General features: G+C 41.9%; 1 protein-coding gene across 2 annotated transcripts in view; it reads left to right on the top strand.

Moving 5' to 3' along the window:
- The first annotated feature begins 983 nt into the window (after positions 1-983).
- Positions 984-17,613, top strand: part of foxo6b (forkhead box O6 b) — a 40,139-nt gene continuing 23,509 nt past the window's right edge. For both annotated transcript variants that reach the window (XM_041053367.1, XM_041053366.1), the window contains exon 1: positions 984-1,617. In XM_041053367.1, the coding sequence (XP_040909301.1) occupies positions 1,120-1,617 (498 nt within the window). In that variant the 5' untranslated portion in view covers positions 984-1,119. The remainder of the gene's footprint in view (positions 1,618-17,613) is intronic.

Below are 17,613 nucleotides of genomic sequence, written 5' to 3'. Positions count from 1 at the left end.
GAATTAAAACTTGGTGATTGTCGTATGAAAAAAAAAAGAAATGTGGCTGAATTTGTCTGAATATGCTGTATATAAATGACTAGGTTTGGAAATTGTATTGTTGGGAGTATCACTCCAGCCACACACACACACGCACATGCACACACACACACCCTCCTCCTCCTCCTCCTCCTCTGGAAACCTGTTCTGGAGGGAGTGACTTGATCCAGGCGGCGTCCAATTATATGGAAGCAGCACTTATTCCACTTTATTTCAGGCTACAGTTAAGTGGCTTGAAGCCTTCAGAGAGACACAGGCTCGTAGTATAAGGGCAGAGCAATAGGCAGGGACACGGTACCCATGTGACATGTGAACAGAACAGCTGAAGACAAAGGTAGAAATATCTACTACACCAAGTGAAGCGTCTGGCAGCGCTCAGAGGAGACACGGAGGATGCTCCAAATCAAATCCACGAGGGGCTTTTTTCCTCGTCTGGAAATTCACGGCTTCATATAAATGATTCATTAGAGTCTGTTTCTGTTTCTACAGGAGTAATTGCGCTCGCAGTGAGTTTCAGCTGAAGCCGGTCACCAACCAATCTGCAGAGAGACGGTAGTAAAAGCTTGGGGTCAGAGCCTGGAGAAAAAAGAAAATATAAAAGTCAATTAATTTGGGGGAGTTCGATAAGCGATCCTTTTAACCTGCGCCGGACCTCATCTGTCAAAAGGATCAACTGTTGCTGCAGCCGGAGCGAGCACAGAGACATTCTCCAAGTGTGTCTGGCTTTCATAATGGATGATTGACCGTCACTCGGTCCTGCATGCAGCCACACAGCCGGTGTTGTGCAATTAACATGGAAGAGAGACTGATACTGTTGATGGTGCCTCGGATACACCTTCTTCTGTCCTGATGTGGTGCCACATTGTTGCACTGAGGAGAATGATAATATCCCACACCGCTGCCGGCTTTTTCATACTGGTTGATCATCTCTGTGTGTGAAACAACCCGATTTTATTATTTTTTATTTTGTACAAGGGACCAGTTTGGGCATTTTAACTCCCCGGAAGACATCACAATTGACAAGCTTTTTTGTTATAGTGACCTTGCCTGGTTTTGACATCTATTCAGCGGGAGATCAACATGCTGATGATGATGGAGAACAGCGGTATGGATGCGCATCAGGTTGATATCGATTCGGAATTTGAGCCTCACGGTCGGTCGCGGTCGTGCACCTGGCCGCTGCCGTGTCCAGAGGATTTCCCCGGGGGAGAAGAGGCGAGCCGGGGTCTGGCCCTGGCATCGGTCAAAGTGGAGCAGTACAACGTGCCCGCGTGCCGGGCCGAGAGAAAAGGCGGCGCACCGGCGGAGATCAAGCATCCAGCCGGCGCCCCGGCCCCCGTCGTGGCCGCTCCTGCCTGCATGTCCGGGGCTGCGCTCGACGTGGCCGGCCAGCTGCGCAAAGCCAAGTCCTCCCGGCGGAACGCGTGGGGAAACCTGTCGTATGCAGACCTCATCACCCGTGCCATCGAGAGCGCCCCGGAAAAGAGACTCACCCTGTCCCAAATTTATGACTGGATGGTTCGCTTTGTTCCTTATTTCAAGGATAAAGGCGACAGCAATAGTTCAGCCGGATGGAAGGTAGGCCACATGAAAGAATTTTCTAACACCACATGGTGAAGGTTTTAGTGGAGAAGCTACACTATATTTAGCCTCAGCCCGTGTCTGCAGCATAACTCCTTTTCTGCATATTTCAAAGCCACATAATTGACCCTTGGTTCCAGCAATTTATGTCAGTGGCGTGTCCCCGTGTCACTCCACAGTACAGTGTGTGGAAAGGGGCGGTGAGCATGGTTGGGGAAGGGTTCACTGGGTTCATCGTATTTAGGGATTGCAGCCTGTGCATATAGGAAAAGCCACACGGAGTCAAACGCCTTCTGTTCACGGTTCCCTTTGGATGGGCAACTATTACGCGTTGTGACGCATTCGTAAAGTGTCTGGTTTCGAGCCTATATTTCTCTGCGTTGCCGGGTCACACCGGGGACAAAGTGTGCCTCCGGTCCGATTTGCAGCTCCTCGGCTGGAGCGTCACCCATGCCTCCGGTTTGGTGCTCGGGATAAAGCGTTTGGAGCCACCCCGCCCCCCTGCTATTCATTGTGCGCACGTTGAATTACGCACAGGCTGAGCGAAAGCATGGCACAAGGCGAGGGGTTTAAAAGGACAATAACAAGAGATGATTACATGGGGCGTCACAGCAAACAGATGTAACTACAGATTATCCCTTAAATTCAAATTAATATGAGGTTAATCTAATAGATTGGTTGTTGTAATCTACTTAAGTTTACCACCCATTCTGTGTGAGGATTAATGGTCTTTTGTTTCCAAGCCCTGTACTGTATCTGTATCTATAGCTCCACCTCACACTATTATTTATGTCCGACAAAGTTTTCCTTCCAGGTGTCACCATTTCTGTTTTTGTAAATTCAAAAGGAAGGTGGATATTAAAAATCAGCTCGGCTGCTGAGATTTTAAGTTGAGATTGTACGTGAATCCAGACTGTGCTCCAGTATCTGGCAAATCTCCATCTGGTCTTCTGGCATTAAACGTTCCATTAAACACATCAATCAAGACTGGTCAAACTGGGCCTCCAGTCATATTTAAATTTGCAAAAGACTGTTTTAGGAAAGGAAAAAATGAGAAAATCTGTTTGCTGTGTTTCCCCTCATCTTTTATGGTATTCTGTTTGTAGTGGGAGTTTAACCAAAGAGTCAATACTGCCATTAATTGGAATTTCACAACAGATACACATTGTTAAGTCCAACAGCCTCAATAACTCCCTGCTTGTTTCATTTGACAGGCGGTTTTAACATTTACTGGCATTGCCCCATCTGGGAACTTTAAAAAGAGACACACCATTAAACATAAAAAATAATCTTAAAGGCAGCCAGGAAGCATGTTTAAAGAGACACGATAAAGAAAAGAATGGTCACAATGAAAGCAGCAGAGGCAGAGGTTTTTTTTTTTGTCCTCAGTTTGGACCGAGCTCCAGAAAGGCTAGATCCTACAGTTTCCTTAATGAAACACGCTTCTTTCAAACTCCACACATCCACTTTACAACACAGGCTTAACACAGGGATAACCCCGACGACATCACTGTGACATCATCAGGGTTTTTTTTTTCCCCCAAACTTTAAAGATCCCTCCAGAGACACAGAAGATGTTATGCAACCTTTTTTATCTATTTATTTTTACAGCCTACATAATCCTCCACATGGCGAGCAAACTGAACATCATGCGTGAAATTGTGGGGCTTCCCCTTTAAGATGCTCTTTAAGTTGCAGTTTACTTTTCTGTGTGCTCTGCTTTTCGAAAACAGGCGGAAACAATACAGAAAAAGGAGAAACACAAGCTGCAGTGGGATTAACAGGCATTTTACACCATCTGAGTGTGTGACACTGAGTTGATCCTCTATCTGCTTCTCCTATAATGTGATCATATCCTTACAGAATATTTTAATGTGAAGTGCCACTGTCTCCGTCCTTTTCTCTCTCGCACACAAGGTTTATTCAGTGCTTTCCCCTTGCCCCGACATCTCATTTGGCTCAATACCAGCCTCCAGTTGAGCAGTATTAAGACACAGATTAATCTCAATAAAATCACCATTTGATTTAGATCTGAGCAGAGCAGCAACAGCCCCTGTCCAATCTTTATGGTATGGTGGGGCTTTTAAAATTGCATTTAAATCAGGGGTTTAATTCCCGGGGCAGTGTTTGTGCTGCCCAGGGATGCCCAGCTTGGTGCCTGCTTCCCATTCCAGCTCTGTGCGGAGGTTTTGATTGGTCAGTATATGGCAAGGAAGCCGATTGGTGGAGAGAGGCTCCAAGTCGAAGCGAAAAACAACTTGATTTAATCATAATAACACTCCTCAACCAACAAGAAAAAAAAAAAAGAGAGGGAGAGACACACACACATGCACGCACATGTTGACGCACATGTTGAACTGTAACATTTGGCAACAATTTTAATGAGATTTGAAGCACGGAGGTACAGAATCCCTCACAAACACACACACTTTCATACAATATATCACACATTCCTTTATGTTTCTGTTTAGATTGAACACCACAGAAGGGGGTTAAGGGTGTGTGTGTATGTTGGGGTGGGGTGGGGGGGGGGGGGGGGGGGGGTGTATGTGGATGGATGGCTGGATGGGATAAGTGGGAGGGAAATAAGATCCAGTCAGAGTCCTGCTATTAAAAGCAGTCTTTAAGAGCTGTTGTGTAATCCTGTCTGAGAGCTGCTGCTCAATTCAGCCGCTGGGCTCTTTGTCTTCATCTGGGCCAGCAGCTTCTCCTGCCTCTTAATACCACACTCATACACATACTGTACCCACACACTGCCGAGGTGTCTCTCACTTGTCTAAGTGTCAAGTGCTAAGGCTACGGTGGTAGATTGGCTTTCTTTCACACGTTCACACACTTCTTGTCTCCAGTGGTAGTGTATGGATTGCTTTGATTGTGGTCACGCGCACACATACACATAAACGCACACGGTGTTGCTTAAGCAACTGGCAGCAGGGTTGCCATGATGACTACGTATGGATTTCTCTGACTGTGGTTCAGTAATTGCGGTCAAGTGTTTTGGCCATGTTTGTTATTGCATCTGAGGTGGGAGGCTGTGTTTGGTCATATGAAGTAAGTTCAGTTCTGTAGGTGGTCACGGCAGTGGTGGTGGTGGGGGGTATGCACTCACACAAACACACACACACACAGAGTTATGTTCATTTCACAAGTGGTTGTGCGTGGGAATGAATGTGCTGAGCTGTGGCCTGTCTGCAGGCTGTACTGTACACAGATTCAGCACCAGGCAGGCAGGTAGGAGCTCACTGACTCTACCTGAAGGCTTCACAAAGCAGAATGTTAAAGGCACAATGTGGGTGTAAAACTGTTGTAATCAGACTGTGATATAATGAGCACACGACAGACAAGCAGTACGACTGATGAAGATCAATTATAAATTCAGAAAAGGACAAAATCCTGTTTTTTTATCTTTAACCTGGTCCAGTATTTGTCACATGGTGAGAGTTTTCTCTTTTTTTTTGGTATCTAACACAGACAGTCAGCTGCAAACATTTGTGAGCATTACATTATATAAATCTGTGTAAAGGAAGATATTTTTTTTCAGTCTACATATTAGCTCATGAACGCACCAGTCTCAGAAGTGTCAGACCAGTTTGAAGCTGGATGTCCACACAGACTTCTGTTAAAACGATTTCTGCATCTGAACCAAACCTTCTGACACTGAAGTATTAGATTTTAGGTTGGGTTTGAGGTGTCTTGTGGGTTTTGCGTATTTCAAATGTCATTTATTTGGAAATTTCTCTGGTTGTCCCTCTGATGTTGCCAGTTGTCAGCAAGTAGATGCACGAACTGAGAAACTACTGTACATGCTATCATGTTATGGAGTTTTTTTTCGGTTTGAGGTTACTGTATAGGGCATAAAGTTACAGGGCACTCTGCACTCTCAGACACAGCCAATGTAGCCAAGGCGTTTCATTAAGTGTGTTAAGCTAATAGCTGGCAGTGGATGAAATAAAGAAAAAATACATTGTATCTGTGGGTACAAGTTAGGTTGGGGTCTCAGTTTACACATGTGAATGTACTGTATATACACAGTACCTCAGAAGGAGATCAACCAAACCTAAGGATTAGCAGCCAGTTGTTAGGAAGGAGCGGAGGAAGAGAAAGAATTTAAAGACCCTGAAAACCTATTTTCTCAATCAGCTTCTTATTATAAGCGATGGGATGCTACATGAACTCATAATAAGCTGACAAAGTTATTTCAGTTATTTCCCATGAGAGATGTCTGTATTTTTGTATTTTCCATGCTGGTCTCCCTGTTTTGAAGTGGGTGGCACTGAGGTGCTGCTTATTTGGTCATGAATATTTAATTTTTATCCAGATTTAATAAGCGCAAGACTCAACATCCTGTTTTCATTAGCTTTAAGGCCTGACCAGGTAAACCTTCAATAACCCCCTCCAATAACAGTCTTAAGAATGTCAATCTATTGGCAATATACCAAAACTTAACTGGTGTTAATTGGTTGCTGGTTGCTTGTTTTTGACATTTTTACAAATTACTCAAAAGACAACATAATAAATGCAAAACATAAAATGTTTTTGGTGGTGAAAATCACTTTTATAATCCTGAAAAACAAAGTTAATAAAAATCTTATAAGATTTACATCAGCCTTTAAAATAATCAGATTGACTTTAGGTTGGTTTACCTTCTAATGTATCCCTGATAGCTGAGAGTAAAAGTGGATCTTTACCTCTAATATGCTCCTAATCTGCTTGTAATGCATCACAAAGCACTTCACGAAAAGTATTACCGCCCACGCTGATGGTCACCAACTTGTTCTGCTGAGACTCCCTTCACAGGAAAAGGAGAATAAGGTGCACAGCACAGAGAGAGAGAGAGACAGAGAGAGAAAAAAAAGAGGAGGCAAAGAGACATTTTGAAGAACAAGGTATTATTTGTCCTGCCAATGAAACCTTTTTTGAATTGGATTCAGAATTGAGTGGGAGAGGGATAGAGGCAGAAAGAGAAAAGATAGAGTGAGTGCGAAAGTGGTGGCGGTGGCCCCTGCTGCTGAGCACATTGATAGCAGCCTTAATGCCTGTGATGCTCCAGCGCCAGCCGAGACAGAGGGGAATTGGTTGGAGATGGTGGAACAGGCTTAGAGGGTTCCCTGTGCCAGCCGGCCTGGCGCTGGCTCAACAGAAAGCCCTCTGCACCGCTACACATTTATTGTTATTATCACAAAGGCGCAGCAGAAGGAGAGGCAGCTCTTGAGTTGGCGGGCTTGGCGCTGGGTTAACTGGGGGTGGGGAATGGGAAGAGGAATTTGGAAGGAGAAGGGGGTTGGTTGTTGAAGCTGAGACTATGGTAAACCTCATCTGATCAGTCCTGTGAATGGAGAGAAAACAGTTGGGAAGAGTCGCTGAGGTCTTGAATGGAAAGGAGGCCATGCAGAGATGGACAGATTTTGATCTGAGAGGATCAGTCGTCTTGTCAGTTGATGCCGAGCTACAAAAAGCAATTGAATAGAACGCGGGCAGATATCACTTCAATCTGGAGAAGGGCTGGGATGTAAACAAGGGATGCACCGGCAGTGGAGGCGGGGTGTTCTCTGCTTAAATGAGTCATACTGGTTAGAATAGAACATAATATTCTCGCCCTCAGCCCTCACACTTCAATCAGTTGGAATAAATCAGCTGGAATAAAATGTTGAGAAACACTCTACAGACGGAAATTCCAGAGAGAAAACCGAGTCCAGACACACAACAGTCAGTGAGGCAGGCGGATCTTGGGAATCGTGCCTGGTGGTGTGTCGTAAAATGTCGGCCCAGCACACATTCTCTCCATGTTGTCTACCAGACCTAAGGGCTTCAAAATGTTCTGGTGTCTGGCTCGGACGATGAGCAGAGCGCTAGTCAAAAAACATTCAGTCCTCTGAACTGACTGTCAGACTGTGACTCAGGAACAGGTCAGCACGTAATGTTGTTGCACTGCTGTAAAGGCCTTAAAGGACCACACCAGGGGGTTTTGCTCATTTTTACTCATTTTTCCCAAATCAGTATATTTCATTTTTGCTAATTTTCTACAGATCACACAAGGTTGCATCTCAACTAAAGCTTTTTCCACAGCCATGCTGTTGTGTTTGAGAGCTGTGTTTGTATTTTCTACTGCTCCAGGCAGCCATTGGTTTTCACTCATTTCTATAAGACATGAAAATCTCTTAGCAGACTCTTAAAACTTACTTGAGTTACATAATCAATGACAGTAACTCCTTGAGCCTTAACTTTGGAGGGTATTTTAAATTGTGAAATCAGACATTCCTATGTATAAAGGCCACATGATTTATCCTGTCACGTGACCACTGTGTTTGCATGTTTCCGCACCCTAGCAAGAAATCATGTACTATTAAGACTGTTGCATCTCCAAATGCATACTATACAATTTTTGATATTTGATGTATGTTTCCCTCCTTCCAGACAGCCATTGGTCTCCATTCACTTCGGTATGATATGAAAATGCTGGAGTTATATAATCCTACACAGCAGAACATAAGCCTGTATTTGTTTGTCACTAGATACACTATTGCTGTGAGGTAATGCAGTACAGATGTTTGAGATCAATCATTGTATTACCCCCTTAGTGATAATGTAACAGGGACAGAAATCAATGCAGGTTCGGGCTGTCACTTTTCCTAAAAATCAGATTTGGACACACGATAATTGACATTTGTTGGAGTTATTCACATTTCTAAAACACAACACCATGATTTGCAAAATATCTACTTGTAATGTAAAACACGTGAGTCATTGATTTTTGTACTATACAGAAATCACGGGAAACCAGCGGCTGCCAAAAACTGTATAGCATGCAGGTGAAAATTTATAAAAACATTTAGTACCCTGTACATGATTTGATGTTAAGAAGAGTGAAAGCTATGAGAAGCGTATTGTAAATCACTGAATTCTTCATATTTCTGCTATAATTAGCTACACAAAACAAGAGTAGTGATGTGAAACAGGCAGAAAATGTTTGATTTCACACTTTGAGACAAACCTTTAAAGTTAAACATCACACATTTGAAATACATTCATCCTAACAACCCCAATCCATCAATCCACGCCAGCAACAACCTGATTATAACCCCACTGGTATCAGAGAATAAAATGTTATAATGTAATCATGCATCTGAAATTGCTCTAAATTTTAATGTGATTAATGACACAGTTGCTTCATAAAGTATTCAACCCCCTAACTTTCTGCATATTGTTCTCATTATACTATGTACCAATTTTAATAAATCATCATGCACTCACAGTGTGTTTATAATGGGCTTTTGATGCAATGCCTTATGAGCACCACTTCAAGTAATGTGTTGCCCTTATTTTTACTGCAAATGGGATTAGTTTTTGAGTTCCTGCACACGCTAAAATGGGTTTGATAGAGGTTTGTATGGATCTGAAGATGGTGTGTGTGTGTGTGTGTGCATCTGCTCTTGTTGTTGTGTAGCTAGGCCTGATGGGAGTCCAGGTCCAGGGGGTACAGCTCTAGTTAATAATTCAGATGAGGCTCATTATCAAGGCAGCACAGATCTCTCTCTGATTCCACCTTAATTGCAGGCAGGATGTGCCTCTCAGACACTCTCAAAGTCACTCCCCCTCCTGTCTGCAGCTGCAAATGACTACCACACACGCACACACACACACACACACACACACACAGACACACAGATCTCCGCTGGTTCTGTTCCAGACCCCACCTCTGTGCAGCAGGTCTCCTCTCTGAGATCAGGGCTGGATCTTTGTGAGAGCAGGTGAATGGACAGTTGGAGATGAGTTGATAAATCCCTCTCAGAGCTTATGACTATCACAGAGTATCGACTCCGAGGCCAGGCATGTGCTCTTATTATGAGTCACTTACATTTTTAATCAGATCTTCATGAGGGCTTTCTCCTGTTGGAGGGCTCAGCAAACTAAGATTGATGGCAGGTAATCAGTCGGAGGACAGCAGCTCTGTGATTAATGCTGCTGGAGAGTGAAGCTCTCAGCGCCATGCTGGACAGCCTGGATCATAGCTTTTCAACCCCAGATTTTGTGTAGAGTTGAGGTGGGGAGGGCATGTAAAAACAAGAGAACCGCTGCCGCTTAACAAGCACTATCACACTTATGTTGCATTTAAATAATAGCCTGGTATTTCACAGTGAATTTACTGTTCAGAGATTTCCCACAGGTGATTGCACCAGATGCTGGAATTAAATTCAGTCATTCAGAACAAATGTACAATGCCTAAGTCAGTGGGAATGGGACAGTCTCCTCCGCAGATGGAGTGTAAGCTAACCTACCTCAACTTATCATTGTCTAAATATCGCACTTAAATATTTGTTGGTCATGCAGAGGCAAGATTTATGTGCATTAAAATGTATATAGTATCCACCCTTCTGCTGATAATAGTCTTTGTGCTGCTTGTACTTTTAGAAACAGTAATTAGCTGTAGCCTGTTATTGTCAAGTCAAAGACGGATAGTTGCTTGGAAATGGTATTCGTGCTTTCCGAATCGATCCACTCATGACATCTCTTTTTCACCAGGGAGCTTTTAAGTAGGGCTTTTTTTTTGTTGGTGAAATTTACAAGACTAAGAAAATGAGAGAATGTGGACATGCAGCTCACTGGACATAGTGTTTGTAAATCTCGCACTTAGATCTCTGACTTGAGAATGAGGAAAAGGAAATCAGTAGTTCTGCAAACCAGTGAGGTGAGGAAGGCGCCAACACAGCTGGGTAAGAGCTTTCATGATGAAAAATGTACAGTATGCACTTGTTGGTCTTTGTCCAAGAACTGCTGGTACAAAAGGAATCCTTTTTCAGTGGTGCTGCATTCACCAGTGAGAATTTTCTTAATGCAAACACAATTCTTGAATGGTCAAGGCCTGTTGTGTGGTCACGTACGAAGAGGGAGCCTCTTTACAAAGAGAGAAGGAACACGTGTTTGATGAAGCCGAACTAGCAGCTCTGTGAGGATCTACTTTTGCACAGCAGTGCCTTCATTTTAATACTATTTTACCATTTTCCATTTTGCATTTTCAAGCGTTGTTACTCCTGGTACTAACCAGTACTTTAAAAGTACTTTAAAAATTAACCATTGGACAGAAATGGCAGTTTCTCCTAAGGGAGACATGAACAGTCAGTCCATCCAATAGTTGTCGAGACCTTTCACTCACAGCCACAAAAGTCAGCTTACGTACGTCTGCACAAAATTTCATGGTTTTGCTTTAGCAAGACATTTTTTTTTAACGTCAAACCAATCCTTCTCTATGTTTTGTCAAATTACGACTCTGAGATGATGCTAACAGCTGTAGGAACATTTCCTAACATGACTACTGACACTACTAAATGTATTGTTTACTTCTCACGATTTTCGTCAGCAGGGCTTGAAGCTTCGTGGAGTGAAATATCCTCTTTTTACTCTTAGGTGACATTTTTATGAATGTAACTTGTCCATAAACAGAACAGGTAGCCTTATGTGGCAGTTTCGAGATGTCAGACATGCTGATGATCAAATATCACAAAGACACACCTACTCACATATACATGGCATACAGAAAAAGATTTGGACACTGATGTACACGTGTTTAAAAGCGTACTTTTTTTTAAGGAAAATTAATGGTTACCATAGTACAACAGAACATGTTAGTGAATAGCTACACTCCATCATTTTACTGTACTATCAATCACCCTTAATGCGTTTTGTGCTCAGTGTAGTTCAGGTTTTGTTTAGCATCAGTCAAGTCCCATTCATTTGCTGGCAATTAAATCTATTTTCATTAAAGATGTCTGTAATTGCTCTTTGATCATAGTTGATAAAAGCTAGTTGAAAATTAAAGCCATTAGTGTCTTAAGAGCGGGATCACTTGCCTTGTTTCAACCAGAGTTATTTGTTCATTGTCTTTGTAAAAAGTCTGTTAAAGCTGTCGCTGCGCTTGCGAAGGTGCCTGCTAACGATGTCAAGGCGAGCCTAGACACAGTAAAAGAGCAACGCGCCTACTGTCTATTGTCAGCACAAAGGAGGGTCAGAGAAGAGTATTTTTACTAATGAATATTCAGCAGTCCTACGGCATGTTTGGACAAATTACAATAAAAGCCTTTCAAGCCAGAGATGAGTAGAAAAATGTCTAGTCATTTTGTAGATTATTAATCAAACATTATTAAGCTGCTTTAAATCGCAGATAAGCAAATTTACATTATGGTATGTACAGACTGTACATATTGAGTGTGTGTGTGTGTGTGCGTGCGTGCGTGTGTGTGTGTGTGTGAGAGAGATGGCCTGCTGAGGGCGGTCCAGGAGGCAGACAGAGGTTAGCAGCCCTCAGTGGATTTCTGTGTCAGTTTGATGAAAATAGGTCAGGATTCAGAGCTCGGCGTTTAGCATTCTGCCCATGTGATGGCTGACGCCGTGCCTGACGACAGCTAGTCTCGAATGAACTCCAGACTTTTTCTGTCTCTTTGTTTCTCCCCTCTCTGTCTTCCTCCCTCCCCATTCCTCTGTAATCTAAGCTCTGTCCTGTTGTCCTCTGTCTCTCTGCTGTGGCTTCCATCGCTTCGAGCTCAAGTAAAGAAATTCTAATCTGTGGCCGTAGATTAAGTCTGGTCCCCCACAGAAATTGCTCTTAAATCCACAATAGTCTGCGTCTGGTAGAATTTATTTGATTTAGATGTACTTTTGAGTATTGTAGTCCTGCTTTTGAGAGAGAAAATAGATGTGCTGCAAAGTTTTATGAGGATAATAATTCAACCGTGGCCAGCAGTGACCTAGCTTAGCATAAGGTCCACAGTATGTTTGGTCACCACTAGCAGGGCTTGATTTATTATTCTCCTACAGTGCAGACCCTCATCGCTCATGACTGGCATGCTTTAAAAATGACTCTCTCAAAGGTGAATTCACTTACAGATGAGCCAGTTCAACGTACATCTGAGGCTTTTCAATTGAGTCACAACAACCACCTCTGGCATGTGGAGAACTGGCTGTGCACAAATAATGGGTAAATGTAAAGCTAACAGCACGAACAGATAAATAAAAAGACTGTTCTGTTAAGTGAATTTTCTGATAAGGTTGATTTGTGTCCAATTAGATTACCTAGACAGAAAAAGGATTGTTTCATAGCCTTCAAAACATTGTTTTGTTGACTGAGAATGCTTGGCTCTCGTAGCTGGCTATTAGCCAACAGCTAATTTAGCAAAACAACTAATGTGATTGTGAATGTGTGACTTGTTGCCGTCTAGCTAACACTAGTTTTTGCTCCGTTAGCACCTGAGCCTAAGGATGGAGATGTTTATCAAATTGCACATCCAACACTATGGGTTATCAATAAGAACTACCCAGATTAACTTAAAATTTTGTTTTGTTATAAATAGTGTGAATAATTTTGGTTTGCTTGTGACTTTTCCACAGTCTTAGCACCATAGTTAGGCCACGTTTTGTACACATGAAATCACAGTATAGTGGACAAAATTTTACTGAACACATTCATTTTAGAAAGAACACGTTTCCTTTAGCTTTGTTTTAGAACCACCTCACCTCAGTTTTTTGAACATAAGATATAACATTAAGAATCTAAACAACATTGCCCATTGAAGTGAATGAAAAGCGGTTTGAAAACATTTGGGAGTGGTGCAGAGCAAGATGCAACACTTTCTCAAGGCTAAAAATGCTGAATTTATTTAAAAATCTAAGGTATTGCGTTTGCCTTGGAATTAATTTATGCGATTTTTGCTGAGCACATTCATGCTCCCAAGAGGCTGAGCCTGTTTATATTTAATATTTATATTAAATATAAACAGGCCTTGCTTTTAGTGCCAGCCCCAGGAAAAACTTTATTATTAAGTATATTTTAACCCTTAATCTAAGACTCGTCAGACCATAACAGTGTTGTTGGTATTGTCCAGTGCTTTCATATTGTTGGCTTTAATAACCATTTCAGTCTCTAAAGGGCCACTGGCATGGCTTTTTAGTGTCTCCGATGTCTTGTTAACAGATCCATCAATGAAGGGGGAAAATTAGATTTCAGCAAGGCAGTCAAATGCAGATAGACCTATTAGTTGTTGGGTAATCACATGTATCAGCCAAGAAGAAAATAACTTATAATGACCAAGACCCCAGGGGCTTCAAAAGTCCCAGGTTCATGTGCATGTCATGGTGTTTAGTGATTTGATTATTGCAAATTTGTTAGGGAATATGCACCACTAATGTACCGTATTAACTAAAGTGGTTGTGCAGTGTTAGCTAATTTTGCCTTGTATAGGGAGCCTCTGTCAAAATCTAGTCATACTACCGGTATTATAGTTTTCTAGTTTTTATTATATTATGCTCACATGGTACATATTCCTAAATAAAGTTATGTTTAATAAAAATACTGGAAACTAACACACAGAATACCTGGTATACTGGCTGATCTCTGGCTGTCTGGGCAAAGCTGCCATATGTGTATGTACACAATGCACGCTTTGCTCCAGGGGCCCCAAACAGGTCAATCTAACTATACTACTAACATACAGCAATGAAAATGATCGTCTGTTTGTTCCTGAAGAGAAGACCTAGTCATATGCAACTCCGTAGTCAAAGTTCACTGCTACTGTTAGTGTGGTATATGATGTTATAGGTTTGCACAGCCCAAAAACACTATTATGTTTACTTTCTGCAAAGCCTTATTTGTGCAGTATCTGTTTCCTTCTTTGTCAGCCCGAACCTTGTGAAGTGTTAGATTGTGCCTCCCTAACTGATTTATTGGCCCTCTGAAAGTCTGACTTCATCAAATCCTTGATACTGCTAGTCATATATACTGTCTATGATGAGTGCCACCAAAGTCGATGTGTGGATTTAATAGCAGCATTAATCTGCCTGTTTAATGGTGTTGTTGAGTGGAAGGTGGTCACCGCAAGACGCAGCACTAAAAGAAGAGTTATGGGCCCAGCCGGCGAACGATGTAAGGACAAAATGCAAAACAGTCGAGATGTGGAGGAGAGAGGTGGAATTAAACAAGTTCTTCCTCTATACTGTGTAGGAGAGACAACAGATAGAGACTAGTTACTGAATATGGTGTGAAATTTAAAAAAAAAAAAAAACATTTGAGACTGCTGACAAAGTTTGCAGCGGGTTGTCACCAGTTGCTAGGTGTTGCTAAACACACGTCTGAGGTGATATTTTATTTGTTAGCACAGTTTGCAATTTTGCTAATTTACTGAGAACACATGATAATTGATTCTCATGTGACATTTTATGGGATTACACAATTATGCTTCATTTCTCTTCTCTTCATAGCCCTGTTTAGCAAATGAGACATATCTAGACTAAATATCATACACCTCTATTTTTCAGGTGTTTCCCAAAACAGTCAGCATTATGGCAGGTTGTTTTTTGTAATGAGGCCCAGCAAGGACTTTGTGCTGTGTTTAATTGACTGTGGTTATAAATGAGGTTACACCAGTGCACTCTGTGCCTTAAAGTGTTGTCTACCTCAGACAACATAAATACCAATAGTGAAACATGCGTCATGGAAACTGTAGGATCCAGGAGTTTTGGTGCTTTGGGGAAAAAAAAAAAAAATCAAGATATCTCAACCTCCGCTTCACTGATTTTGACCAATCACTGTATGTAAAGATGGACAACACGATGGCTACCCAACAGTGAAGCCCAAATCCCCTGGTGGCCGGCTGCGGTATAGGTCATAAACCCCGCCCCTTCCACATTTGTGGCTCGGACATAAAAAGAAGTACGAATCAAATAAATTTTTCCAAAGAATGGTTTCATGTCATGTCATTTTAGGTAGTTCTTATCATGCTGATGTATGTTCAAGTGTTAGTTATTTGATGCTTATATAAAGGGGGTGTGACGTCATGATTGACAGCTGTGATTGACTGCGTTTGAGTTGGGCAGGTATATGGGTGGGAACTTGATACTGGGGACTTTTGGCTTCATTTTTGTTCAGTGGGAGGAAGTGGAGACACGCTGTCCATCTTTATATACAATCATTGGTTCTGACCATTCTGTATTTTTGTAAACCTGTTCTTCTTTATCTGTTTTTTTTTTAGTTACCCAAAATCTTCACTGATTAATGAGCTGTTGATTGAACATGGGGTTAGGGGTTAGGGTTAGGTGGTTGTCTGTCTTTGTGTGTCAGCCCTGTGATTGACTGGCAACCAGTCTAAGGAGTACCCAGCCTCTCGCCCATAGTCAGCTGGGATAGGCTCCAGCTCCCTGCAACCCTGACGGATCAAGCGGTATAGAAAATGAATGAATGTTTGAACATGTGATCAACACTAGCAAGTAATCTATTATTTCCAACAGGCTCCAAGTTTAATAGGCTGTGCACAATTTTAAAAAACTGTCAGAAAATTGAGCAATGAGCAAAACAATGTTTTCCTTCGTTTTCATCTTTAGTAGTTAAAGTTAGCTAACATAGAAAACATAGGCTACTACATAGGTTACCATGGAAACCTTTTTTGCATGTTGTCAATCAATCAATAGACGGTAAATGTCAGTATGACATCTCAGACCATTCCATTTGTTTTTATTGGCTCCCTGACATACGCTTTAGCAATGATTGACTCTTCAAGTGTTTAAAAAATATATATGAATTTTAGCCAGATTTTGAGAATATTTTTTTGTCACTTGGAGAAAAATGATCGATGTGTTTCCGTTCCGCTCATTTAGCAGTACACCTATGGTCCACAGTAATGAACCTTTTCGGACAGAGGAGGACAGCATGGCCATATAGCACTGTGGTTGCGTGACTGTGCAGTGTGCAGGCCTGTCTGTGTGATTCTCGCAAGACAGATATTAAAGACGCAGCACTGAGGCCTTCCCTCCGCTCTGTCCCTGCACTCCCTCTCTCCCTCGCCTTCCCCATTCTCCCTTTCCCTCTCTTTCCCTTTCCTTCTCCGTCTCTGCTAATGATCTGCTCCGCCTGTCGCTGCCTGGCTGACTGATGCCCACTGACAGCCCCACTCATGCGGAAAGGCTGCACCCCTCCTCCCCTCCACACACACACACACACACACAGAGTAATGAACTCCTACACATCCCTATGCAACATATTTACTATGCATATGTGACACACATGCACCAACTTGCGTAAGCACTCACGGTGAGATAGATAGATCCACATTAACAAATCACGCCCATTTGTTCAGTCACATGTCAACAGACATATATGTAGAGCAGATGACAAACACACAAATAGACCACACTGTATACGTTATCCACAGATAGCTCCCCTCCTCTTTCATACAATAGCATGCTAATGGAGCAGCTGACTTACCATCCATGCATTTTTATGCAAATGACAACGTATTGAATTAGATAGACTGGAAAGTGGCACATTTCAGTGAGATTCCCACAGAGTCAGAAAATAGTTTTTTGCTTATGTGAGGCAGAAAACTTTTTTTTCTTGTTGATAAAGAGGTAGTGTAATAAATAGAGATAGGGATGTATTAGTTTTATGAATAACGATGCAGGATTGACATAATAATTTTGATAAACGTCTCAGTCTGTGCAGCAGTCAGTGTTGAGGACATGAAATGCCTCTAAAACGTCTTATTGACACAGCTTTCCAGAAGACTCATGAGTTCACATTTGTTTATACTTAAAATAGCTACAGATATGTATATATTAGTGCTGAAACATTAGTTAATCAGTTCATTGTTTGACAAAACATTACTTGTCAGCAATTTTTAAAATTGATTGTAAGTCATTTATCATGCAAAAAAGTATCATCTGTTTCAGATTCTCTCTCAGACTCACTATAATGTATGTTATAAACATCTATCAGGACATTTTCAGGTGTTTTTATTAATGTTCTGTATTTTTCAATAATTATAACATCTCCACATATTTTTATTATCTCGGCTGTCTTTTACTATATTGTCATTCATTGTCTGTTTATGCGCCTGTGTCCGCTTATGGGAGGTGTTACAGTTCTTAGCAAATACATTAATAAAAACCTGCTTACAACTACGTTATAGTCTGTTATAAACCATTAGTTAGGTGTTTGACCTTACCACCTCTTTC

Source organism: Toxotes jaculatrix, chromosome 13 (assembly GCF_017976425.1).
Source record: "Toxotes jaculatrix isolate fToxJac2 chromosome 13, fToxJac2.pri, whole genome shotgun sequence".
NCBI lineage: Eukaryota > Metazoa > Chordata > Actinopteri > Toxotidae > Toxotes > Toxotes jaculatrix.
The sequence above is the reverse complement of the archived record's forward strand: the minus strand, read 5'-3'. Positions and strand labels throughout refer to the sequence as shown.